This window comes from Polistes dominula, unplaced genomic scaffold (assembly GCF_049000335.1).
Source record: "Polistes dominula isolate Pdom_NZ unplaced genomic scaffold, Pdom_raw_medaka contig_79, whole genome shotgun sequence".
NCBI classification, from domain to species: domain Eukaryota; kingdom Metazoa; phylum Arthropoda; class Insecta; order Hymenoptera; family Vespidae; genus Polistes; species Polistes dominula.
The window spans coordinates 1,300,255-1,326,581 of NW_028300916.1; the positions used below are offsets into that span (position 1 = coordinate 1,300,255).

The 26,327-nt window shown below is 28.5% G+C and overlaps 5 protein-coding genes across 14 annotated transcripts in view; 1 reads left to right on the forward strand and 4 right to left on the reverse strand.

Annotated features, from left to right (window-relative positions):
- Positions 1-10,463, reverse strand: part of Cda5 (Chitin deacetylase-like 5) — a 54,032-nt gene extending 43,569 nt beyond the window's left edge. Inside the window, exons 1-2 of one of the 3 annotated variants that reach the window (XM_015335882.2) lie at positions 10,250-10,463; positions 9,676-9,775 (exon numbers count right to left, since the gene is read on the reverse strand). In XM_015335882.2, the coding sequence (XP_015191368.2) occupies positions 9,676-9,727 (52 nt within the window). In that variant the 5' untranslated portion in view covers positions 9,728-9,775; positions 10,250-10,463. Of the gene's footprint in view, positions 1-9,675; positions 9,954-10,249 lie in introns of all 3 variants that reach the window. The other 2 variants (XM_015335881.2, XM_015335880.2) reach the window with 2 other exon arrangements.
- Positions 10,464-11,770: 1,307 nt separating this feature from the next.
- Positions 11,771-16,351, reverse strand: ttv (exostosin glycosyltransferase 1 ttv). Of its 3 annotated transcripts, none has more exons than XM_015335877.2 (8): positions 15,802-16,351; positions 14,483-15,547; positions 14,208-14,409; positions 14,001-14,120; positions 13,699-13,929; positions 13,356-13,622; positions 13,000-13,250; positions 11,771-12,514 (listed from the first exon to the last, which is right to left on the reverse strand). In XM_015335877.2, the coding sequence occupies exons 2-8, from the start codon at positions 15,364-15,366 to the stop codon at positions 12,334-12,336; spliced, it is 2,136 nt and encodes a 711-aa protein (XP_015191363.2). In that variant the 5' UTR covers positions 15,367-15,547; positions 15,802-16,351; the 3' UTR covers positions 11,771-12,333. The 3 variants fall into 3 exon arrangements, with proteins under 3 accessions (XP_015191363.2, XP_015191360.2, XP_089026705.1); XM_015335874.2 differs by having other exon boundaries at positions 15,797-16,351; XM_089170579.1 differs by having other exon boundaries at positions 14,483-15,697; positions 15,797-16,351.
- Positions 16,352-16,809: 458 nt separating this feature from the next.
- LOC107074248 (sodium channel protein Nach) lies at positions 16,810-19,471 on the forward strand. Of its 2 annotated transcripts, XM_015335499.2 has the most exons (6): positions 16,810-17,390; positions 17,481-17,696; positions 17,775-18,077; positions 18,442-19,035; positions 19,142-19,251; positions 19,328-19,471. In XM_015335499.2, the coding sequence occupies exons 1-6, from the start codon at positions 17,269-17,271 to the stop codon at positions 19,423-19,425; spliced, it is 1,443 nt and encodes a 480-aa protein (XP_015190985.2). In that variant the 5' UTR covers positions 16,810-17,268; the 3' UTR covers positions 19,426-19,471. The 2 variants fall into 2 exon arrangements, with proteins under 2 accessions (XP_015190985.2, XP_089026712.1); XM_089170586.1 differs by lacking the exon at positions 17,481-17,696 and having other exon boundaries at positions 19,142-19,471.
- A 179-nt stretch (positions 19,472-19,650) lies between these two features.
- LOC107074438 (uncharacterized) lies at positions 19,651-22,730 on the reverse strand. Of its 5 annotated transcripts, none has more exons than XM_089170587.1 (4): positions 21,057-22,730; positions 20,205-20,550; positions 20,019-20,126; positions 19,651-19,898 (listed from the first exon to the last, which is right to left on the reverse strand). In XM_089170587.1, exons 1-4 carry the CDS (start codon positions 21,187-21,189, stop codon positions 19,676-19,678), a joined length of 810 nt encoding a protein of 269 aa, XP_089026713.1. In that variant the 5' UTR covers positions 21,190-22,730; the 3' UTR covers positions 19,651-19,675. The 5 variants fall into 5 exon arrangements, with proteins under 5 accessions (XP_089026713.1, XP_089026715.1, XP_089026714.1 ...); XM_089170589.1 differs by having other exon boundaries at positions 21,049-22,730; XM_089170588.1 differs by having other exon boundaries at positions 20,953-22,730.
- Positions 22,731-22,865: 135 nt separating this feature from the next.
- On the reverse strand, positions 22,866-26,084 carry Apt1 (Acyl-protein thioesterase 1). Its single transcript, XM_015336041.2, has 7 exons — positions 25,881-26,084; positions 25,540-25,571; positions 25,392-25,457; positions 25,260-25,307; positions 24,248-24,494; positions 23,982-24,146; positions 22,866-23,831 (listed from the first exon to the last, which is right to left on the reverse strand). The coding sequence occupies exons 1-7, from the start codon at positions 25,926-25,928 to the stop codon at positions 23,784-23,786; spliced, it is 654 nt and encodes a 217-aa protein (XP_015191527.1). The 5' UTR covers positions 25,929-26,084; the 3' UTR covers positions 22,866-23,783.
- Positions 26,085-26,327: the final 243 nt, after the last annotated feature.

The following is a 26,327-nucleotide window of genomic DNA, read 5'->3' on the forward strand; positions in this document are numbered from 1 at the left end:
AGTGTGGAGAGAAAGGAGGGGGAAATCTTCTGACGTTGGTTGGGTGCTTTTTTTAAACAAGAAAAAAAAACATATCTATATAAACTCGATGTGTACTTTTTCTTTTTAGGGGGGAATAAACGTCGAAGAATTTGATGATCTCACGTGGCAAGAAAAAAGAAAAACCAAAAAAAAACGAAAAGAAAAAGATTAAAACCAAAATTAGAAATTCAAACATTTTGGGAGATGACCAATAAAAAAAGGATGCGAAGATTGTAGGCGCCAAAGATAATATTTATAACTATTTGGGAAACGTGAAATTTGATTTTAATGACGATGAACCTAAAGCTCATAATGATCAGGATGAATCAAAGTGAATAATGATCTGAAAAGGAATACAGAATATACTTACTTGTTTAATTGAAACTTGATACTAACGTATTTGATAGAACTAAACAAAGATAGTCAACATATTTGAGATGAGAACTACGTTGAATCCTTTTTCATAGATTCGTTAATTAACCTATGCAACGAGAACGATGTGGATGATCACACGGTAGCTATTCGTGACGTTTGTGAGTATGCGAAATGCAATGAAAGTATCTCACGTGCGAGAAGACACGCGTACGTTCCACGATTGTATTGCATTTTTTTTTTTTTTTGCTATTTAAGTACCTTATTTGTTTCTTCATATTTCTTTCTTTCATTCTTTCTTTCTTTCTTTTCATTCTCATCTTGCTTTGTCTAATCAATTACAAGTATGTTAATTTTGTAATTAGAATAATACAGAGAATAATAAATAATACATTTAAAATATATATATATATATGGGAGAGGGTAGTGTTAAGATAGGTTAAGGATATAATTGTAAAAGGAGTGTAACTCTTCGGGAAAACAGTAAATAAATATCTATTTATCTATCTATCTATATATATATAGAATGTTTTATTATAAATAATAAAATTGACATACTTTAATAATAATAATATATATATATATATATATATATATATATATAATAAGACAGAAATCAGTACAGATGAAAGTTTGATGATGAATACCTTTTGAACGCTTAATTTAATCGCCAAAACATAAGACAGCATTTTTATAGAGCAGTTAATTTCCTACAAAAATTCGTCTAGAACATTTTTCTCTACAATCAATTAATGATGAAGTATGAATTTTATTCTATTAGACTGAGAAAAAAATAAAAAACTGCGATGCGGAGGATCTTCCTATTAAAATTAAGAGCTCATATTTGGTGAGAATTTTTTTGAGGTATCTAGCTACCCATTTTTCTGCGGCACTTGTAAACAAAAAAATAATTGATTTTTTTGGCCCACTCTAATATATATATATTGTGATAATGTGGATCTGTGGAATATATATAATATGATATAATGTGGAATGATAGTATGGAGTATGGAGTATGGTTAATATGTTATTTAAAAAAAAAAAATAGAATATATTCATCCGGTATAAAATAGGTACGAACGTGAAAATACTTTTGTTGAACTTTCTCTCGTCAAGTCAAGCGAATTACTCGCGATATTTGCAAGTGCCGACTGTTAAACGAGTCACGAATTGAGTTAACTGACGTAAAGAGGAAGGAAAAATTGAGTAATTCATAATTAAGAGAAAGAAAAAAGAATTAGAGAGACAGAGAGAGAGAGAGAGAAAGAGAGAGAAAGAGAGAGAGAAATAAGACAAAGTAATAGTATTTAGTGTCACGTGTAGTTGTTCTCCCCTCACTCACTGACACCGATTAAAAAAAAAAAAAAAAAGTCAAATGACATAGTGCAAAATTATTGACACCGTCGAAGAAATTAGTTAGTTACTTTTGTCAAATCGTTAAAGAAAGAGGATACACGTTTAACGATTTCTTAGAAAGTAGACAATAACACAAGAAGGAATGAATTTCGCGAGAGATGGATTAAGAAATGTAATCGCAATCTACCGAAACGCTTTTCCTTCGATTTCCTCGATCATTACGGACACGACAAGACTATAATACCAGTTGAACGTTAAGAATGAATAATCGGTAACTCCCCTACCGATGTTTTATTACACAACTCACGACTTTTTAAATACGAATTATTCAATGTACAATAGAATACGATTAATATCTTATGTATATTTCTTCAATAAGTACAAAACTCGATAATATTCAAGTTTCAATAATAAGTATAAGTATTATTATAATATTATTGTAGTATTACTATAGTATTGTATAGTAATATACTAAACTATAATTACTATAGTATTGTACGGTAATATACTAAATACTATTATAGTATATTTTTAAATATTGTTTAATTAATAATTTATATTAGAAAATAATAAGTACTAATTACAAAGTAATATATGTAGTACAAAATAATAAATATTAATTAATAATATTTATAAATATTATTTTACATAATTATAATAATATTGTAGTATTATTATAGTACTGTGTAGTAATATACAGTAAATATACTAAATACTATTATAGTATATTTATAAATATTATTTAATTAATAATTCATATTAGAAAATAATAAATACTAATTACAAAGTAATATATGTAGTACAAAATAATAAATATTAATTAATAATATTTATAAATATTATTTTACATAATTATAATTATAATTATGTATTATATTATATTATAATTATTATATATAAATAATATTTAATATTTGTAATATAATAATTGTTAATGTAATAATTTAATATTTAATATTTAATATTTATAAATATACTATAATAATTGTAATTTATAAATAATATTATTATAGTAGTATTGTACTACTACTATTACTATAATAGAAAATATTATTTTATATATTATTACCTCTAAATATATATAATATATATATTAATTTTTTACAACAAAAAAATGCCGACGAGAAATAAATGAAAGTTGTTATCATTTTCTTATTCTAATTTTCTCAAAGTTCAAGGTAACCATCCAATCACACCTAAGAACCTAATATTCACCTGCAGAGTTAAAAAAAACATACGAATATTTTAATCTTATTAACGATATGCAACCTCAATCTTTCTGTTTTTTTCAGAAGCATAGACTTAGCAAAAAAAAAAAAATATGATTAATGTAAAATTCTAAAAGATATAATTATAAGACTAAATGATCGATCATCAGAAATTTATTATCGCGAAAAAAAAAATAAAAAAAAAATAAAAAGAAGTATTCGCACGTGCTACAATGGCGTAAGACATCATCGCTCGACTGATTGTAAGATCAACCTGTCGTTCATGCCAGTTCTTAAGATCGGTTCATTGGCACGAAGGAGATCAAGACAAGGAGAAATCTCGTTTCTCGATCTTCCCTAGTTCATCGTCATCGTTTTCGAGGGCACACACATAAACAAGAATAAACAATAAAGAAAATCTTTTGTAGAAAATTGTAACAATTTTCTTTAGAAAATTATTTTTATTTCTATTGCTTCATCTATTATTATTTTGTTGAATTGTTTGTTAAAGGGGATTGGTATAAAAAATTTATAAAAAAAAACAATAAAGTTAATAAATAATATATCAAAATAATAATAAAGGTAGTATAATAAAATTAATAAATAATATATCAAAAAAATAATAAAGGTAATATAATAAAGTTAATAAATAATATATAAATAATAAAGGTAGTATAATAAAATTAATAAATAATAAAGGTAGTATAATAAAGTTAATAAATAATAAAGGTAGTATAATAAAAATAATAAAGGTAATATAATAAAATTAATAAATAGTATATAAAAATAATAAAGGTAATATAATAAAATTAATAAATAATATATAAAAATAATAAAGGTAATATAATAAACAATATATAAAAATATTTAAAATAAATTGTACAATAAATAAAAGACAAACTAAAAAAAAAGATTAACCGATTGGAACATTCTATTAATGCAATTATAAATTGCATATGAGAAATATGATGATAAAATCTTTCCTAATAGTTTATTCTACAAAAAAAAATATTATATGACACAAAAATAATAATGAAACAATTAAAAAAAAAAACAAAAAAAATAATAATGAATAAAAGTAAAAACATGTATTTACTGGTTGAATAAACGATCGGCAGGTATTAAATCATTAAAAAGCAGCAAGTTTCTTTACTAGAATTTACCGAATGCGTGGGCGTAGTATCACGTCTCGAAAAATTCCTGACCTATAGGATACAGTCTCTCGGCAGGATCCTTCTTGCAATAAACACTCGGACGTGAAAGGGTTCGATTTTACTTTAACGGCAAACGAACGAAGAACCCTTCTTTTGCTATGAGTACGTTCTACAGGTACTTCTTTATAGCTAAATAATTTATTGCTTTTTCCCTTGCGTGTTCTTATGGTGAAACAATACCTATACCGAAGAGTTGTGTTCTTCAACATGCCTGTTACGCGATCCTCTACATTAACTCGGCCCTTTGAGAGTAACCTTAGAAAAGGTACTTTGAAAATAATACCTCTTAGTATATTATCGAGAAAGTAGAAGAAATTTATTTTTTTTTCTTGTCTTCTTTATTGCACAATCCATCAAATAAAGCTGCGTCATCATCATCTATCGAATATTTATAAAACTTAATGATAATCTTTAAATAATAAATCCTTCAATTATTTATACTAAAATATAATATAAATAATTTTTAAATAATAAATACTTCAATTATCTTTTTTATTCATTTTTAGTACAATTCATAATATTATAATATTATAATTTTAATTATAATTTTATTATTTATTATTTATATTTATAATTTATTTTTTAAATTAGTTATAATTTTTAGTATATAATTTAAGTATATATATATATATATATATATATATATATATATAAACAAATATACTATATTTACGTATTTATAAATAATATATTTATTTATAAATATTTTATTAATAGTATTTATATTATATTAATAATATTTATATTTATAATATTATATTAATAGTATTTATAAATAATATATTTATAAATTCGCGATGAAAATTATCCTATATTCTAAGTTGAAACAAATCACACAAAATCAAGAAAATTTCTTTAAGATCTGTTGATTAGTTTCATAGTTATTAGTGGACAAACATTGTGACACTGAATTATTATTATATATATATAAATTACTTTATGAATTTAATTGAAATCTAATTGGCAATTATAAGATGGGAAAAAATGTGTGTATATAATATGAAATATATATATATATACATATATATATATATATACTTAAACATTTTTTTGTTACTTTCACTTTGATAATAGTAGGCTCTCACCGTAATTCAAATAAAGAATTAAAAAAATAAATAAAAGAGCTCGTTAAGAGAGCAATCATTTTAGTGACAATGAAATAGTATCATAATTATAATCTCTTGTGAGTACTCATGCACAAATTAGATTTAATGACACTTAAAATATATCAAATTCTCTTGAAGAGAATTAACTTGAAAAAAAAAAAAAATATATATATATATATATATATATAAATGTAATATCATAAAGGAAACTTAAACGATTCGTTTTCTAATCCTTTTAAACTAACATTGAAAGGCACGTACGACAAGATTAGAATATCTAGCAACCATATTAGGTAACGACGATGCTACGTGTTACTTTCTTAGGTTGTCGTTTGTAATCGAACGAGAAGAATAATCGACGTCTGACATTTGATAAGCGTGTGTCTCTCTCTCTCTCTCTCTCTCTCTTTGTGTGTAATCGAAGAAAATAAATCTAATAATTTACGTAATGAATCGTAATAAGTTAACTCGTATTCCTTTCTTTCGAATAAAATCTAAACGAAAGCAGAACTATTACTACTACTACTAAACGTATTTTATCAAATTAAATGTTATATTGTTACGAGTAAAAAGATTTCTCAATCTTACAATGGAATACGTTTAAAAAAAAAAACTGGAAAGTACGATGTAACCATAGTTACGAGTTTCAAGGACGTTTTAAATATTTTAGTAAAAGTTATAGTTATAAGATTTCTGAAAAATCTTCAAAAAAACTTGTTTTTACATATACATTATGTATAATAAATAGGAAACAAGATAATAATCCAATAAACGAACAAATAAATGTATTATATAAAAAAAAAAAAAACAACATAGTATTTTATCCTGTAATAAAATAAAACACATAAAAAAGACATAAAAAAGAAAAAAAAATAAATAAACATAAATTTAATATACAGGAATGCTAGTAAAAAAAAAAAGATGCATTTTTGAAGAAGCAATCACAAAGACTATTTTCGCAGTAACAACTAACATAAGAGAGAGAGAGAGAGAGAGAGAGAGAAGAGAAGTCGAAGAAGCGATATCGGTGCATTTGCCCGAGGTAAATTCTCTCTCGTAATTGCAAAGGGGCGAACCCCATGGAGCCGGACACCGATGTATAACACGACCAAGAGAATATAATAGGCAAGAGTTCTGCTCAGACCCCTCCTTACGGCTTATGTACGCTGTTGTAAATTCTCCTCGTAATTGCCAAGAATGAAAGAGAGAGAGAGAGAAAGAAATAAAGAAATAAGGATACAGTGTGGGTGCAGATGAGATCCTGGAAGAAGGACATCAACGTTTTATTCGAGCTATGAGCGTGCAAACTTCTACTTTGTACGTAAATCGAAAAAATAACATATTATTATTATTATTATTATTATTATTATTATTATTATTATTATTATTATTATTATTTCTTACCTTCTCAAAGTAATATTACAAAAATCTTTTTATCTTTTTATCTATTTGTTTTTTTGTAGATTACAATCTTACCGCTTCTCGTTAAAATAACATCTTTATTTTATGAATAGAAAAAATAACAATAATAATAATAATAATAATAATAATAATAATAATAATAATAACTATAAACGGAAGAATTTATCGATCCTTAAAAAAGTAGAAAAGTAAAAAAAAGTAGATATCTACGTACGTGGCCCTTGATCTTGCCCTTAGGTAAAATTTACTATCCTTATCTAAGGATATTCTTGATGCCGCGTGCCAAGAGTTCACGATTCGTTCCGAACGCGTTCCGCTTGAAAGGATACATTATCCTGACGGATAAATTACAAGACGTAAATTCGAACAAGACTGTAAATTATCCGCGATAGCTAAAAACGATACCGTTCACCACATATATATATATGCACGTTTCCACCTACGCTCGAAACCAGATCGGGAATATAATTCTACTTCAAAAAAGAATTTTTCCCATAGTTCACGAAGGGAATTCCTATCTATGGAAACCTTAGATGTAAAACTTGTACATATACACATATATATCTATATATATATATATTAAAATATATTCACGTTAAAATAAAATATTGTTCTAATGAATAAAACGATTAAAAAAAAAAAAAAAAAAAAAAAAAAACAGAGTATGATATATTTATATTTTTAATTCATCTAACATTACAAGTTACAGCTCAGATAAATTTGATGCAACCGTCATATCCGTTTGATATTTATTTGTTAGTTTGAATAGACGTATCTAATCGTGTATCTCAAAGATTAGAACGTAATCCTATCGTATTTCTATATCTCAAGATCTAATCTCTGTTAATTAACGTTAGATTAACATTAGTTAGGTTCAGGTTAAGTTGAAACAATGATTTCTCATCTTCCTTTTTTTCTATCCCATTTTGTTGTTGATTTCTTAACAAATTCACATCGATTAGCAGATCATTGATCGTAGTTGACCAATAAAGAAAACATAGAAAAGAAAAGAAATGGGAATGGGGTTCCATTATTTCATTAAAAAAAAAAAACGACAACTCGATTACATAGTCGGACAAGAACGTTGTTTAGGATTACCTCCGGCCTAGGTAGGAGTATTTCGTAAAAGCAACGTTTCCACACCAAACTCATCTAGCGTGTTACCGAAATGTGCTACAACATGGCCGTTAACATTTCCCTTTGTTTTAATCTAAAGGCGAAACTTATACCTTCCCTCTCCCCCCCCCGCTCTTTTCCTCCCTCTTTTCCTCCCTCTTTTCCTCTCTTTTTCTCTCGCGATCAAAACTGATTCGCTTCGATACCATTCAAGGTGTTTCCGATTGTATTATACTCGAGCTTAGGCAACCCTTTCTAAGAAAGAGATCGTCTCTATTAGATTCGATTTTAACGTCGCAATAGTAAACGTCTAACCAACCCCTCTCCATAGATTCCAATTGCTATTTAATACTAATAAATCAAAACTATCTTTACTAATCTTACGAATGAAAGAAATAAAACAAAAAGTAGAAGAAGAAGAAGATACAAAAAATTGATTGACTTAGCAAGTTAAATGTCATGTCAATCGATCAATCAGTCACAGTGACGTGATACGATATTTTTCAAATTATATATATGAGACTTAATAATATATCTACTAACTGGAAATTAATTTATAGTAAAAAACATTTGACTGAAAAAATATACAAAAAAAAAAAAATAGATTTAGGTCATTATCAAAATAAACGGCTCATATGTTACTGACGATCGAATAGGACATTCTATAGAATGCCTGGTGAGTTTCGGTCAATCTATAAAATGTGTGCTAATTAGCTGTGCTTAGAATATGAAGAAAGAAAGACGAATTTTGAGATTTTTATAGTTTTTTTTAACTTACAATAACTTCAGATTCAACCCCTTCCTTCCCATGCTCTAAACATACCTAGTATGAACCATTTTTTGGAAACTTTGTGTTTTGAAATTTGCGATGGAGTTTCGGTCAATCTATAAAATGTGTGCTAATTAGCTGTGTTTAGAATATGAAGAAAGAAAGACGAATTTTGAGATCTTTATAGTTTTTTTTAACTTACAATAATTTCAGATTCAACCCCTTCCTTCCCATGTTCTAAACATGCCTAATATGAACCATTTTTTGGAAACTTTGTGTTTTGAAATTTGTCATGATTTAAAAATACCAATTAAGAGTGTGAAATAAAAAAGAAAAATATATTTTCAAAAGTGTTGACTGTAGTGACCAAAATTAACCCTCGGGGGCATTTGCCATGGTTGATTTCCGCGTGTGCCAGATACCCAACGGCGCGGTCATTACGTAAACTGACATTTTCACGTGTAAAGCTTGAACCAGTGAAAGATCGCGAATCGACCGGTATAGCTAACGCTATAGTTTAATGGTTCTTTACAGGGTAGTAGTCAGTTGGTAGATTACTATGTGCTTTCTCGATTGCTATCCTTTCGAGTTCACCGCCTTGAATTTTCTAATCATCATACTAACGATGACGTTTCCTTTTTAAATGAACTTCCTTTTTATTTTTCTAATATATAATAACCATTTTTTTATTGTTATTTTGTTACATTTATATACCGTACTCTTATACATCCTCTAATGTTTTTATTTGCAATATGAATATAATTACACACACACAGACACGTATGTATGTATGTATGTATGTATGTATGTACGTACGAACGTTCGCCGTTCTCTTAACGTCCTTCGAGCATAATTTACCTACCAAGAGTTTAGCGTACCGTTAAATATAAAACGAATTAAAAATAAATTACTTAGAAAATTGTTAAAAACAGATCTTTACTTTCATATCGTATCGAAAACAACACAACAACAAATATATAGATGTATATATAAATTAATCTGATAAGATTTGATGTGAGATAATATATGAGATAAAAACAAAAGACAATTTAAAAACTATTAGATAAATGATAATATACATCGTAACTTACCAACTCTCGAGAATACAGCAAGGAAGAGCAAAAGACCACTGAAGAGTATCATCTTCTCGAATATTATTTTTCAACGTTATAATCAAAATTCTCTATATATCTGTCAAACCGCGAACGATAAATAGAGAAAAAAAATTGAAATATTATCACGTCTATATAACGAATAAAAGCCAACGTTCTTAATCGTATATATAGATGCGTGAGTGTGACACACACGCGAAAAGATTTATTATATTTAATTAATTTGTTCTTATTATAGCACACGAATTTTGAGGATACTTAAAAAAAAACAGAAGGAAAAAATGAAATGGATAATAAAAATTAAAGGTGAAGAAGAAACGAATAAGATTAATGAAATCCTCTAGAAAAAAAAAAAAAAGAAAAGAAAAGAAAATGAATTAACGTTGACGCTCTTGCAAAAGCGCTAAATGTTCAAAAGCAAAAGATATATTATAAATTAGATGAAAAAATACGAACTCGAAATGCTATTTCCGTAAAGAAACAAAACAAAACAAAAAATAGAAAAACTCTTTTTCGAGGGTAGGAAAAAAAAATGAACGTAAGCTTAGCTTACGATTTTGGAACGATGATGGTGTTGATGGACTAGCGTTAATGATAGCGCCGTTTTCAAAGCCACGAGAGCGCCATCGACGTTCGCAAAACATATGCTACGGTCACGAAGAGAGAAAGGTGACTGGGTATACGCGAGGCGTGCTCGATACCTCCTGTCTTCTTGGCATAGTCACCTTTCTAGCAAAGCGGTAAGAAAGAAGGGAGTCTTGGGGGGGCCTGAGTATCGGGAGACCCCTCTTTTACCATCATGAGACCCCCCACAAGAAAAACCATCTCTCCACCACTCACCTCCACAACGAACGCCCTTCTTCTTTCCTTCCTTGTCCCAACCCCGAAACGACCTTGCTCGAGAAAGAAAAAAAGTGATCATTTTGTAATACTTACTCAAATTATTCAAGGGATTTCAATTATACGACCCCCCTTTTCTTCTTTATCTTTCTATTTGTTCTCTTCATCTAATCAGCTAATCAGAAGAGAGAAAAACAAAATGCGTGAATAATGCTTTTTTTTTGTCCATGTAAAAAAAGTTTTATTTCTTTCAACCATATAAAAGCACTAATATTATTATTTTTTTTTTTACGGATAACAGTTTACATAGAAAATCCTACTTAAAGAAACCAAGTTGTATCTTCGATATATATCACGCGATAATCATGAACACATCGTGTATAAATCCGATTCTTTCCCAGCAAACTGTACAAAATCTTTCAAATATTGTATTATATTGATCTTTTCTTTTATTTTATTGTATTTTATTGTACCAGATGTATAATTATACGTTCCTTTGTCCTCGTTGATTGAATCGGGTGTAAACGACTAGACGTGATTGCAAAAAACATTTTTACCAAATATCATTTTTTTTTTTTTTTCAAATTGTTCCTGTAAATTTTTCTTGGCTGTTAGTTTAAGTATAATTAGAAATATACAATTAAATGTAAAACAACGATGATCGCACATTGAAAAGTTTTTTTTTTATTTTTTTTTTTTTTTAAGAGTATCGTAGAAACAAACCAGCTCGATATATATATATATATATATATTCCCCCGTTTATTTAAAAAAAAATAAAAAAAAAAATAAAAAAAAAAATTAATATATAAAAGTAAAGAAAAGCGTTTTTTTTCCTTAATCGTTAACAAAACAATAAAATATATTTTATAACATTTTTTTTTCTCATTATTATTACATTAACGATAATTTTCATGCTATTTAAAGGATTAAATATTAATAACGACGTGCATATTATACAGTGAAGGGACAAAAGTTTTCGTATAGTAAATATATAAAAAAAATGTGATACCGATTTACTTTTTTTCATATACTTTACGAATATTTTTGTCTTCCACTGTATTATATCAATCGAAAAATTCGCAATTGATAAATCAATGATCATCAATAAATACCCCACACTTTTCTTTTCTTTATTCTTTTCGAAACTAAAGCTTATTAATCGTTATAAAGATAATCAAGTATTTGCATTGATCTCGAAGACTGGTTTTTTTTTTTTTTTTTCAAGAATGAAAATATTAGACAGACCGTTTGTTTATTAACGATTACGATATGATTTATATATATGTACATAAAACAGAGTGCAATATCGCAATAGGACGAGATATCCTACCACCAGATTGAATATTAAATTGTATCATTACGAATATTGAATTAAAAAATGTGTTGCTTTTAAAAAAAAAAAAAAAAAAAAAAAAGGAAAAGTAGACAAAGTACAAGGTAACATTGTTCATTCTAAAAAAAAAGAATGAAACGTTATTTGATTTGTTGCCCGACAACATTGACATAACATAAAGATTTGTAATGATTTGAAAAATTGTTCCTGTGTACGTTCACGAATTTAATTAATGGCTTCTTATTTGCAATAGCAGGAAAGAACATGGATGAAAATAGGTTTCTTTTTAACACCTTTGTCAAGAAGGAATGATCGATCGATCGATGGATGCCCTGTTTTGATCGAATGTTATTGCTGAACATTGCGCGATTGATTTTTTTTCTGGTTGCAGTCTATAATACTTTTCGACGCATATTATAAGAATGAAATGAATTACATAATTGTTCGAATCTCGTATATAACTCTAATTACTAACTAATTCAATTTGTCTATACTTCTTACGCATGTTGCTTACAGAATCTTTGAACAGGACTGGATCAAGTCTCATGTTGGATCGTAATAATGGCATATATCCAAAAACAGCTACGAATGTATTCATGCATGTTTGCCGCTGTATAAAATGATCAGGATCGTTCCACGGTGATCTGATTTTTGAAAAAAAAAATAAGAATTCATTCATAGAAATATTCGTTCAAAGATAGATTTACATACAAGGTAATAGAAAGAACGATGTGTTATCACGAATTGAAACATTACTAGATACTAAAAGTTAAATTTAAGTATTGATTTCTATTTGTGGTTATCACCTTGTATATAATTAGATATATATTAGGTGGTTCGAAAAGTCGTTTCGTTTTTTTTTTTTTTTTTTTTTATAAAAATGAAGATAATTTTTGCTTCGAGATTAAACCTAAACCTTTCAAGTGGTCATAAATAGTTGAATTTGATAAATTTAACCTCTCATCGACCTCACGCGTTACTATTTGTCGGTTTGCATCAATTAATGCCATTAATGCGTCAACAAAAAACGAAACGACTTTCCGAACCACCTAATATCTGTTACCGTTAAAACGTAAGATACGTTAATTCGTGAACTAATCATTTAATATACATATAAATAAATACTTACCTAATTCCAGCAACCATAGTATCTTTATACAATTTCCGTTGAGTTACTTTGATGGGTGGTCTTCGAGTAACATGACTCACTAAAAAATTCATTAAAATATCTTCGCAATTCTGCGACTGTTCCACCGTCTTATGGAGAGTCGAACTTAATAATTCAGTATACAATGTGTTATAATAACGATGATAAAAAGCAGCACCAGTTAGAATGATACTGTAATCGTTTGTCCATTTACTCGTATAACCCCATGATCGCTTTCATTTAATCAAATACATATGTATATATATATAGATATATATATATTAATAAAATATATTCTAAAAGTGATAACCATGAAGAAAATAATTTAAGATGTCTACCTTTGAATCATCCCAATAATGTGATCTTGCTGGATAGCCTATTATTCGATCAGGAAATGAACGCCAAACCATGAAAGCAAAATCAATTTCGTCAGTATTGAGTGTGGCATCTTCATCTAGCGATAATATGGCACTGGTTTTGATTAGTGGATGTGGATAAAAACGTTGAGATATACCATCCACAGAAACTATACTTATTGATGCTTTGATCCCTTGCCAACGTGGTCTTCTTGGAAGCGAAATATCCGAATTCCACATTAGAATAATCTTCGAAGAAAAATCAATTCATTTGAATATTAAAATGAAATCTAAACAATTGATGTGTAATGTATTTAATACTGACCTTATCTAAGTATTTACTTTTCGCGAGACTTTTAAGCAGACGATATAGAACAGCAGTAGATCCCAATTGAGAATATATGATGGCAGTAAATGTGTTACCGGGATTGCTGTTTGAGAATGGAAGTTCTTGTTGATTATCTGCAAATTGTGGTAATATTGCTAAAGCTCCAGGACTAGTATTCCAAATAATCCCTTCTCTTGTGCCTTCCCATGGTAAACGTTCACGAATATTCTATAATATTAATTATTATATAACTCTTATATAACACTATCAATATATTTGAAATCAAATTCTCTTCTTACCTCAAATACCGTAAATATAATTTTTTCTATAGATGAAAAATATCGTTCCCATAAAAATTGTGTTTGCTGTCGTAACTTAAGAATCTTCATATTCGATACAGAACGTACTATATCTGGAATCTATGAAAACATATACATATATATATATATTAAATAATTGTAGTTAAATGAATGTTTTATTTCGTTTCATCAATTAAAAATATTTACTTGAAGCAACAATCGTTCATCGGAAAATATAACAGCCTGAGTCCAATCGATACGTTCATGAAATGGCAATGCCCAACCATTACTTAAAATAACTGGTATACAACCTGCTCTTAAAGCTTCTAAAAATCGAAAGCTGCCGAGCCTTCGTCCACGAGGGACAAGACAAAATGTAGAGTTCATTAATAAAATCTCATAATCGTATCTACAAAATAAAATAATTCATATTAATAATAGAAATATTGAATAAAAATGTATTTGATTAATATTACACTCACGTATCATATTCTTGATTATCTTGTTGACAGTGTTCGTCTTGTAATTCTCTCCAAGCTTTGCCATGACGACAAGTCGTTACAAATACCAAATCTTTACCATTATGTAAATGATAAAGAGCATTTCTAGTTTCCGAACCAATGCCATGTACATATCTTTTACCTTTAAAAGCTGCCACGTATTTTTTATTACTAGGAAAATTATTTTCTAATGCTTGACCAGGTTCCCCGCCACGTTCAGGGTGTTGTTTTCCAAATAGCGGTATAGATACATCAAAATTTGGTCTAAGTCTAAATATGGACATACTTGCTTTAGCAAGCATAGCGTATCCTAAATCAAATGCAAGAGACTCCTCCGCATAATCTGGCCATGTACCAGAATACAAATTGAATATTAAATGATTTCTTCCATTATTCCAATGTGGTAAACGTAATAGTTTAGAAGGTAGATTATGCACAAATTCACTTGATAATGGATCCCTATCTAATGTGTCCAAGGCCAGAACAAATATACACGCTCTTGTTGGATCAGATGTATAATATCTTGACTCTGTTATAACATTTAGTATTTTTTGGTATAATGGACTTATAATATCATCAATTGGATACACATAAACTGTAAATCCTTGCTTGCACTTTGTAAAATCGAAGCAAGTTTCCATACGGCACTTCCTTGCACGCTGCGATACAGGTAAGTTTCTATTTGATATTCTCAAATCTTTGTCGTAGAATTCTTCATTCAGACTTAAATACGAAGGCAATTGCTCGTAAGGCAACTGAGATCTGCCTGTCCATTTTTCACTTTTTAAACGATAACCACCGAAATAACAATAACCAAGAAACGCGCATGTCACAAATAATAGTAAATAACGTTTCTTGGCTTGCATGTTTAATGCAAATCAAGTTATACGATCATACGTATAATCTTCAAGCATTATTTGTCACATGCCATATCCTTGGACTTGATTACAAATAGATCATCACAACATATTGCTTATATCTGCAGTGTTATTTTCATATATTTAAACAATTACATTTAAACGAATAAACTCCCATTGCCAAAGCTATCTGGAAAAAATATAAAAAGAAACCATATCTCAAATTAATACAATCATAACTTTAATAACTTTCACTAGAATGTAACTTAAGTTTATGTGACAGTACACTAAAGTAGATCATAGAAATAATACTATACGATTTTGAAGATAAGAGAACAACCTGGAAAATGAAAAAAATCTTTTAAATGCTCGATGATAGACAATTATGCTAATTTTACGGCCATAACAAAGAAGAATAAAATGAATAATTAATCGTTACCTTACTGCTTATGCAAAGGAAATCCTCGAGATTGATTAAAAGAAAGAACATCTCGGTGGGCTGAACAATCGCGTAACTCATGACAAAATATGAATCGTTACTTTTGTGACAATGACTTTGATCTCATATTTACGTATTACATAGTGATTTATAAAATGTTCAAGATAATGATAGTTTGTAAATGGTCAATTAACGTTTTTTAATAGTCGTTAACCTATAATACCGGAACGTTCCAAAGGTCACACTTCATTTATCACACTCGATTTAGCCGATGCAAGAATGCAAAAAAAATATTGATCAACTATCATGATTTTTATTCATACAAATAGCAATATATTGTCAATATCGTATAATGATATTTTAAGAGTATTTATAGGTTAGTCGCGAACCCGAGAAAATTGATATAACTCGCCGGCTATTTTACGCTTCTTAACTTTTTCCTTTGAGATCGACACAAACGCATTATATCGAATTGAAAACGCCTCCAATTGCAAGAGATCATTGCACGCGATGCATTAAATAATAAATCGCTTCGAGAGCATCGCGAATAATGCAATGACGTTTAGACAATCAGACTAGTAAATTGCCTAATCGGTTATACCAAAGAATACAGAAAAGTACATAGAAAGGCTCACAAGTTCACTTTTTTTCTATCAAAATTCATTTTAGTTATTACCGTGACCACCAGTAGGTATTAACAAATAAAATACTGTAGTCTTTGATAGTATTGTAACATTTTTTGATAATACTGTATTGTCATCGTGTTAAGTACCTACTATCGCCCACTGGTGGTCAAGGTAATAACTGAGATGAATCTCATTTATGCAGTATCAGAACTCTGTATTCTTTGGTGTTACCATCAGAGCAGTTTTACTACTCACCGAATGTTTCTCCTGCCATCTACCAGTAATACTAAAAGTTTTATAAATATTTATCATTTTTTTACCAACAGATGACGATTTGAAAAAACAATCAAATTTATTGATATTACGTGGGAATTTCAAATTCAAAACAACAAACAATTTTTAAAAGAAAATGAAACAAAACAAAACATACATTATTAAGTATAAATAGTAATAATTCACTTAAAAATTAACAATAAATCATAAACGATACAATTAAATCTTGTATCGCGAATAAAATGAAAATCAACGAATATATAAAGTATAAAATTATTAGTAAAAATTCAACTAGACATTGTGAATTTTTGTGAAACATATTTTGCAGAATAAAAAATAAGTACGTAATGACGTTATATCGGCATCAATAATGCATGGCCTGACGCGTTTCAAATTGATGTCGAACCGTGATAAAGGGGCCTAGATTGATCGAAATTACAATGAAACCGAGGTATCATTGATCGAACTTGAATATGCCAACGATGCATAAACTTGAAATGAGAATTTCAGTTCGAACGCGTTTTTCATGCGAAAGAAAATAAACATTTTTAAAATAAATAGTAGAGGGAGATTATGCTGGCAAATACAATTAAGAAAATATGGCATACTTTGATCGAAGTGTACAACGAATTCTCGATCGAATCTACGATACATGGAATAAAACATACAACTCATTCTAAATCAATTACTGTAAGGTAATAATCGTTTAATTTTGATTATTTATTTCTTTTTAACTGTTTAGTTTTTCTATTTAAATTGTCTAATTCGTACGATCACTATTATAGGATATTATGGATCATTATCGTAATATTATCTTTCTTGGCATCCGCAAAGTTAGCAATGTTATTCTACACTCGTCATCAGTTAGCAAATATGAGTACTTTGATAATCAGCCCTCAAGTTCCAACTAACACAATCCCATTACCAGCCGTTACTCTTTGCCACGGAAATATTGCCGCGATGCAAAAAGTGCTTTCTTACTTATCATCGCAAGAGCAAATGTATTCCACTAAATTAATTATTTTCGATTTAAAATGAAACAACGATTTAATATTTTCATATTAAATTCATGTTCTCAGATATATACCTCGAGGTTTAACGAAAAATGATTTTGAACATAGTGTAAGATACTTACGCGAAGCGATTTATCCGAAAAATCATTATCCAGAAGAATTAGATAAATTACAACAAATCCTTACGGCAAATCAATTATCGTTGTCCGAATTATTTGAAAATATTAGTCCAAATTGCACAGATTTTGTGATGATGTGTCGACTTAATGGAATATTTATACCGTGCAATAAAATGCTGAATCGTATAATCACACGATACGGAATATGTTGCGCATTCAATTACGAAGATCCACGGAAAAATATAAAAAGGTAATATATTAATCGTAATATTAAATTTAACGAGAGAAACGTTTGCATTGCAATCGGATAGTATTACTAATGGTAAATGTAAAAGAAAAGCTATGAAATGTTCACCTTGACCGTAAGACTCTTCGATCGATTAACTAACAAACTCACTTATTCACTTCACTTTTTATTCTTTTTCTTTAAGATGTGAAGTTTGCTCTTTCCTATACGTATCATGCCACGCAATCGTTCATAGAATACGAATAGATATATAGATAATTCTTCTATAAGTAGGAATTCATTAACAAAGATGCGTTTTAAATACTAATTATAAACGTAACTAACTAAAATAACTAAAAATCTTTAAAGATTTATTTAATTTCTACAGGTCGAAGGAAGAAGAATCTATACCTAGCTACAGTCTTAATTTTGGGTCACGTTATATCATGTCTTTTCTTATGAAACCTTTACCTCCGCGCGACCGTATATCGTCTATAATACACGGAGATGGTATGAAAATATTAATACACGAAAAATATACATACCCAGGGTCTACTGCTTTTCAATTTATCGCCTCTTCTGGCCAAGAGATTATAGCTAAACTATATCCCACTGCTTTGAGTAGCAGCTCTGAAATTTTAAATTTACCGACAACTGTTAGAGGATGTTACATGGCCTGGTCGTCCCAGAAAAATCATCGTTATCGCGCTGATAATTGTTATACACATTGTCGTGAAACAATAACGCGAAAAATTTGCGGTTGCGTGCCATTTTCAGCATCAGTCATGGAAACGAAAACTGACTTAAAAATTTGTAATTTGACACATATTTCATGTCTCGCACGTATCACGTTACAAACATATACATTAACATTGCAAGACTCAGAATGTGATTGCCTTCCTGATTGCGAAAGTATATCGTACAAAGTCGCGGTTACTAAATTGCCAATGTCTGCTATCCAATACTCTCCAGGAAAATTTTAGTAAGTGTATTTACATATACAATATACAGACTTTCAAAATCGTGATTGTTGAACAAATATTAATATTGATTAATTTTTAAATTGTATCATTGTTTTGAATTATTAGTGAAGCCGCTGCACGAATTTCAAATGCAACAATACTTCACGTTACGTTTGCCAGAAGTTCGGCTATATTGCAACGAAGAGAATTAGTACTTTCATGGATTAATCTTATCTGTGCGTATTTTATACCAGAGTGTTATTTGATTATTCACTCACGAAATGATTCATTTCAAACATATTCATTTTACAGCTTCCCTAGGTGGTGTTTTTAGTTTATTTTTAGGATGTAGTTTCATCTCACTTGTGGAAATATTTTATTTTTTTGTATTTACTTTTTTTATAAATTAAAATTCCAAAGAGAAAGTCTAAACTCGAATAATAATATGAACAGAAATTATAACTGATTAATTGAACAAAAAAGAAAAGAAAAAAAGAAAGCAGAGAAAAATAATTTTATAAATTATTTCTTCATAACTGAAATATATGAAACAGTATTAATATTATTTACGACTATTTATAATATTTTTTTTTATAAAAATGCTGATAAACAATAAAAATATTATACACAATTCATATAATTATTAATATCATTACTTTTTCATATGACAACACTGTTTTCTGTCCCCAATGAAGGTATTACATTTCTTAAACCAATTCTATCAATTATAAAAGATGGTTTTTTCTTATGATGCTTTTTCTTATGATTCATTCGTCTATCAGGCTTCAGTATTAATCTGTTTCCATGTAAACATGGCCATTCACGTTTCTTAAGTAAGTATTCTGCTGCAAGAAGTATACTTTCCATCTTAACTTTTGCTTTCCTGAATAAAAAAGCACAATTATAATATAAAAAAATATAAATATGTTTCTTACAATTGATAATAAAAAGGCAAAATAATTTCATACATTGGAATATGCTCTTAATTCTTGATTTATATTACCTTAAATTATTTTTATTTGGTTTTAACAAAGTAACAGATACACATCCTGGGAAAACATCTTGTATCTCTTGAATCGTTACAGAACTTTTAAGATTTCCAACAAATATTCTGTTTCATAATTAAAAGAGACGTTAAGCAAGATAAATAATATTTAAATTATTTAAAAATTGATATATAAATACTTACGTTTGTGACAATTTTTCATCTGGCTGCACGGAAGGTATTTTAACTTTTTTTCCTTTCTTTTGAACTTCTTTGCCTTGTAGCGTATTAAACAAAGCTCTTCGAACAATTATAGGTTTTCCATTATCAATTTTACCTTTAAGATTTTTTTTATTTTCTAATGCTTCTTTAACATTAGAAAATTCTACATGAAAATTTTTACTAGGTTGTCGTGGTAATTTAATAGTAAAATTACCGCTAAATAAATCTGTTACTTCATTTATGCTTTTTATTTTATGCGTATGACGAACAAGAAGCGTTCTTTCTGCTCGTTCTTTTAAACTTTGCTTCCATTCCTCTTCACACATTTCTTAACAAAATATAAAAATTAATCTATAAGATTTTTTTAATACAAATATATGATATGATACACTCAAATAGTAAATTGCAACCTCTTACTTTGTATTATATTATATTTATAGAAAATAATCGATTATTAAATATCTTTAATTCAACTTTATACTTATTCGTATTGAATAATTTAATAATATTCTTACTATTGTCTTTTTAAACGATCAATGCTTCTTTTTTTATATCACTTCCGAAATATTATAGGTTATGTCAAAACGTGCTTATAGTTCACAAGTAAACGACTATCTATATATCTTTTCTAGTTAGTTTTGAAATATAACTAGTACAGTTTAGGAAATATTAAAAAACAAAAATCCTGGTTTCAAAATTAACAGAAATAGTAACTTGTGGCGTCTCGCACCAGCGCAGTGTCGACACCTCTCGGCCAACAGCGCGCAGCTGTAGCAGCGCGCGCAGGAAACGTGCTGACATCTCTCGGCCGACAGCACTAACTTACGCAAGCACCTCGTATCGCGGTTCCGCAGGGGCATCCGATTGGCCTGACCACGCCCTTTTGGCTGGCCAGAGCGGAAGAGTGACCACTGCGACCGTTGCTCTCCCCACTTCCGGATGCCTGGATCGCCGTGGCGATGCACATGCAGGCAGTGCTGTCAGATCGTGGGTAAATCTTACCCTCTCCCTGTGCCACTGGGATTGCACACAATGAAAGTTTTCCATGTCCGTGTGTTTGGGATGTCGAAAGAAGTCGAGTGTAACCGAAGTTGGCGGGCACGTCGGAGTGGCACACTATGAAAGCGACTCGTGTCGTCCGAACACATGGACACGAGTCGCTTTCATAATGTGCCACTTCGTGGCCAACCGCCAACTTCGGTTACACTCGGCTTTCCTCGAAATCCCAAACACACGGACATGGAAAACTTTCATTGTGTGCAATCCCAGTGGCACAGGGAGAGGGTAAGATTTACCCACGATCTGACAGCACTGCATGCAGGAAAAACCACATCACTTCTATCTCGTCCGTCGCACCGTCCGGTCGCATTTCTTCTCATCGCGCTCTTGTGTACAAGCATTATCTTCTGTACGTGACCACGTGGCACACCACGCCGACAAATAAAATATCGTCCTACGGGATCAAAGAAATAAACGGAAATTTCTTCCCTCCACACGGAGTTCATTGGCCCATTCCTTGCGTCAGTGAGAACGCACCCTAACGCGCCTAGTAACCTCAGGGAAAGAAATTCCCAAAAACTTAATATCAAACGCTACTAACTCAAATTTAAAAAGTTCAAATTCAACGTGAAATTGAATTGTTTTGCATGACAATGCGATTTGTAAATACTATTTTTTTGCATGTCATCAGTACTTATATCGTAACAAATATAACATTAGATAATATATTCTAATGTATTAAAATTAAATGTTAAAAAATGTTAACTTATTTGAACTTTAACTTATAAGAAATTTATGTATACATAGGAAATGTAAATGATCTAATGTCTATAAAATTGGGTCAGTATTTACAAATCTAATTCGAAATTAAATCAAAGTCTAATAATAAATTGATATATTTCCTTTGGCGTGTAATAATGATAATAAGAATATGTAAGACTTAAGGTATTCATTTTATTTCAACTTAAATCAAAGTTTAGTCTAATAATAAATTGATATATTTCCTTTGGCGTGTAATAATGATAATAAGAATATGTAAGACTTAAGGTATTCATTTTATTTTAACTTAAATCAAAGTTTAGTCTAATAATAAATTGATATATTTCCTTTGGCGTGTAATAATGATAATAAGAATATGTAAGACTTAAGGTATTCATTTTATTTTAACTTAAATCAAAGTTTAGTCTAATAATTAATTTATATATTTCCTTTGGCGTGTAATAATGATAATAAGAATATGTAAGACTTAAGGTATTCATTTTATTTCAACTTAAATCAAAGTTTAGTCTAATAATAAATTGATATATTTCCTTTGGCGTGTAATAATGATAATAAGAATATGTAAGACTTAAGGTATTCATTTTATTTTAACTTAAATCAAAGTTTAGTCTAATAATTAATTGATATATTTCCTTTGGCGTGTAATAATGATAATAAGAATATGTAAGACTTAAGGTATTCATTTTATTTCAACTTAAATCAAAGTTTAGTCTAATAATAAATTGATATATTTCCTTTGGCGTGTAATAATGATAATAAGAATATGTAAGACTTAAGGTATTCATTTTATTTCAACTTAAATCAAAGTTTAGTCTAATAATAAATTTATTTCCTTTGGCATGTAATAATGATAATAAGAATATGTAAGACTTAAGGTATTCATTTTATTTCAACTAATAATTATTTTCAATTTAAAGACCAAATAACTTTCAAGTTTTATTACCCACGCATAAATGCAATCAACTCCTAATTATCTTATTATGCATTGTACATACATAGATGGTACATACGCAAAGATATTATATGACTTAGAACCCTAAAATAAAATTAACTCAATGGAAGTACTGTACCTAATAAGAAACAGAAAAAAATATATGGAAGATTTATTTTGGAGTTAATATAGTGTAACAATAAAAATATCTGTTCCCAAAATGATAACTTAAGTGCTGCTTGAGATCGGAGATTATAAAGTCAACTGATAAATACAACTTTTAATTCCTTTCTTTGTTAAGTTATACTCTGTACATTAATAATAAATAATTCTAGATCTAAATACTCATAATTTTTGGTTCTATAATTTATTATTTTTAATAATACCTATAAAAGCCACTTCTGCATTCCTTTTTTTTATAATCTTTAGTTGGCTTAGATTAAAGAGTGAAGAAAGCTGATAAATTATTAATGTGTACTATATGTTAATAACATAATATTTAAAAAATGCATTGTTCAATACAACTGTTATCCTGAAATTAAATAAAAATATTCGAATCAATTTAAGTAGCTACAACATGATAAAAGGAATTGAAATTTCAATTTTTCAATAACATTATGTTAACAAAAATGTTAAGACTAATTATTAAACTCTAATTAATTTAAGAATAAATATAATACACTAAAAATGTTCTTATTATTGTACTTCCTTTAAAAATAAATAAATTATATCTACTTTTATCTGTCACCAGAGATAATAAAGATAAATCAAAATTAATCAATTTAATTATTGATTAAATAATATATCAATTCGACTCATTCTTAAAATGTAAGTGTACTTAATGTAATTTATTATGGCTTCAAGACTGTGCTTAGGAATTTTTTCACATCGCGCATTTCCTGAAAAAATGGTCGTAACATTAAAAAGGGAATTTAGAAATTTATAAGAATATAACAGAATAAACAAAAAAACCAAAAATAATAATTATACATATCTGAAAAATAAATACATGTTATTTTAATTAAATAAGAATTTATTTCAGCATTTACCTCTTCAGAGGATGTATGCATCATTCCTCTGTATGTTTTAAATTCTGTTTGTGTCATAAACTGTTTAAGAAATGATGCAGTCATTTGACCCCATTTATATGGCACTATAGGATCGCAATCTCCATGACATTGTAATAACGGTGTATCCTTATTTACTAATGCTTCCTAAGAAGGAAATAAAATAATAACAACTATAGTAATAATAGTAAAAAAAAATAAAAATGAGAGAATTACTAAAATATTACTAAGATTTGAAATAAACTTACTGCCGGAAACTTTTGATGTAAAGGAAGCCATGTTGACAAAGCTACTATTCCAGCTAAAGGTTCTGGGTGTGTAAGCGCACTATACATAGCTAAAGCTCCACCTTGACTAAATCCTCCTAGGACAATATTTTTTGTTGATATACCTGCAGCAACTTCTTGTGCAATTAAACTATGAACATATTCCGTAGCTTTACGTATACCCTCTTCATCTTCTGGACCAGCAGGATCCAGAGATCGTAAGTCAAACCTGTTAATTAAATGCTACTTAATTATGTAAAATTATTATACAGGGTGATCCATTAAAGTAAAGCCACATAAATATCTCATGTAATTGTGATGCAACAAATATATTATGTAATGTGCATGATGTCAAGGGACCAATAACATCTGATAAGAATATTTTTTTCTCTTGATCATTTTTTTGAAGTTATCAGGGTCATCGGTGTTTTTTTTTTTTTTTTTTTTTTTACATATAGTTACATTACTTGTTTATTGCATTGTGTAGCTAATCAAAAATATATTGAGATATACATAATATCGTGACCTTGAAATAACCTTGATCCTTGAAAATCAAAATTGTAGGTGGTTTCATCTTTCAATCATTGAATATAAGGAAGACATATCGGAATTGCATTTAGAAACATATTGATAATAAATAGATCAAAGTGTAATCGGCTAAAAGATGTGCGTAAACATTTAATAACATCAAAGGATCTTAATATGTTTACTATGTCTTATTTGTTATAAGCATATTCTGCTTTTCGTGGTTCCATTTAAATAAATGAAGGTAACTTTGATATCTTTAAAAAAATATGACATAAAAAGAAAAATATTTTTGGCACCGTATGAGCCCCCATCAAACTATTCAATTGTTTCCTTAAGATATTTGACATTTTTTTCAAAATAACAAAGATATTTAAAGTACCAACGTTAGTTGACTCACCCCGTATATTATTCATTCAAATATAGCGATTTAATAAACATTTTTATAATGTTTAATAAAGTTACTTACCAAGATGGCATTCTAAAGCCTGCATTAAGAGTAACTGGCATTGTTGGTCTAAAAATATAATAGATAAATATTAAATTTTCATGGAATTATTTTAATATTAACTAAATATTGTTTATAATAATTGTAACATACGCTGTTGGACAAATAACTTTGACATGAGATTGTCTTATAGCTGCCATAGGACTGGCCCAACCATTTCTGTAAAATAGAAACTTATTATTATTTAATATTTTAACTAAATCAATACAAAATTACAGATAAATCTTAAATAATAACTTACCCTGTATCACCTAAGCCATGGAAGAATATTAGCTAGAACACAATAATTATTTCTATTTATTATAGAAAATTAATTGAAAAAAAAAAAAAATAATGCGATAAGAAAAGAGAGATAGAATATTAGTAATATAAATAAAAATAAAAGAAATAATATACTATATCTCGATTATTTGTTTTGATAATAAATGACACAACTAATAAAGTGTAAAAATAATATTTAGATAATAAAACATATCGATAATGGAAAATGAATAGACGTTCAAATACTAAATCATCGGATACTAAAGATTTCATTACATATACATATATATATTTATATATACATATATGATTGATAATTACCGTTGCTGTATGTCTGGTAGCAGCAGAAATTATCACTGGGCTTGACATTATATTTTCTTTGATTTTCTAAGTAATATAGAAAGTAAGAAACAACTTCTATATTAATTCAATAAAAATCGTAAACAGAGAATAGAACAATAGACGTTAATCCTTTCAACTGACTGCAGAGTTGGTTAATATCCCCTATATATATACTATGTGTAATTGCAGGTCATTGGTCGAATTCATCTAGAATGCAACATACAACAAAATGTATGAAAACCACTGACTATGATAAATTGTAACTATTATGTAATATAATTATATTTTAAATTTTTAAGAAAATGGAATAGCATAATTGTATAGACTTAAGATTTAAGCTATTTAATTCATTATCTCCTATCATCTTTTATTTATAAATAAATCTTTTTTTTGTGCTACAAATTGAAATAAATTTAATAGATTTTT

Excerpts from the sequence above, each read along its gene's own strand:
- LOC107074438 (XM_089170587.1), bottom strand. The coding sequence starts at position 21,189 with ATGTGCATCGCCACGGCGATCCAGGCATCCGGAAGTGGGGAGAGCAAC. Across the intron at positions 20,127-20,204 it reads GATGAAAAATTGTCACAAAC|AATATTTGTTGGAAATCTTA; the intron begins GTAAGTATTTAT and ends ATTATGAAACAG. Across the intron at positions 19,899-20,018 it reads CCAAATAAAAATAATTTAAG|GAAAGCAAAAGTTAAGATGG; the intron begins GTAATATAAATC and ends TTTTTTATTCAG.
- ttv (XM_015335877.2), bottom strand. The coding sequence starts at position 15,366 with ATGCAAGCCAAGAAACGTTATTTACTATTATTTGTGACATGCGCGTTT. Across the intron at positions 14,410-14,482 it reads GATAATCAAGAATATGATAC|ATACGATTATGAGATTTTAT; the intron begins GTGAGTGTAATA and ends TTTATTTTGTAG. Across the intron at positions 12,515-12,999 it reads ACTATGGTTGCTGGAATTAG|ATCACCGTGGAACGATCCTG; the intron begins GTAAGTATTTAT and ends TTCAAAAATCAG.
- Apt1 (XM_015336041.2), bottom strand. The coding sequence starts at position 25,928 with ATGTCAAGCCCAGTGATAATTTCTGCTGCTACCAGACATACAGCAACG. Across the intron at positions 25,308-25,391 it reads AAAGTTATTTGTCCAACAGC|ACCAACAATGCCAGTTACTC; the intron begins GTATGTTACAAT and ends TTATATTTTTAG. Across the intron at positions 24,495-25,259 it reads GGCTTTAGAATGCCATCTTG|GTTTGACTTACGATCTCTGG; the intron begins GTAAGTAACTTT and ends TTTAATTAACAG.
- LOC107074248 (XM_015335499.2), top strand. The coding sequence starts at position 17,269 with ATGCTGGCAAATACAATTAAGAAAATATGGCATACTTTGATCGAAGTG. Across the intron at positions 19,036-19,141 it reads TACTCTCCAGGAAAATTTTA|TGAAGCCGCTGCACGAATTT; the intron begins GTAAGTGTATTT and ends TTGAATTATTAG. Across the intron at positions 19,252-19,327 it reads TTCATGGATTAATCTTATCT|CTTCCCTAGGTGGTGTTTTT; the intron begins GTGCGTATTTTA and ends TTCATTTTACAG.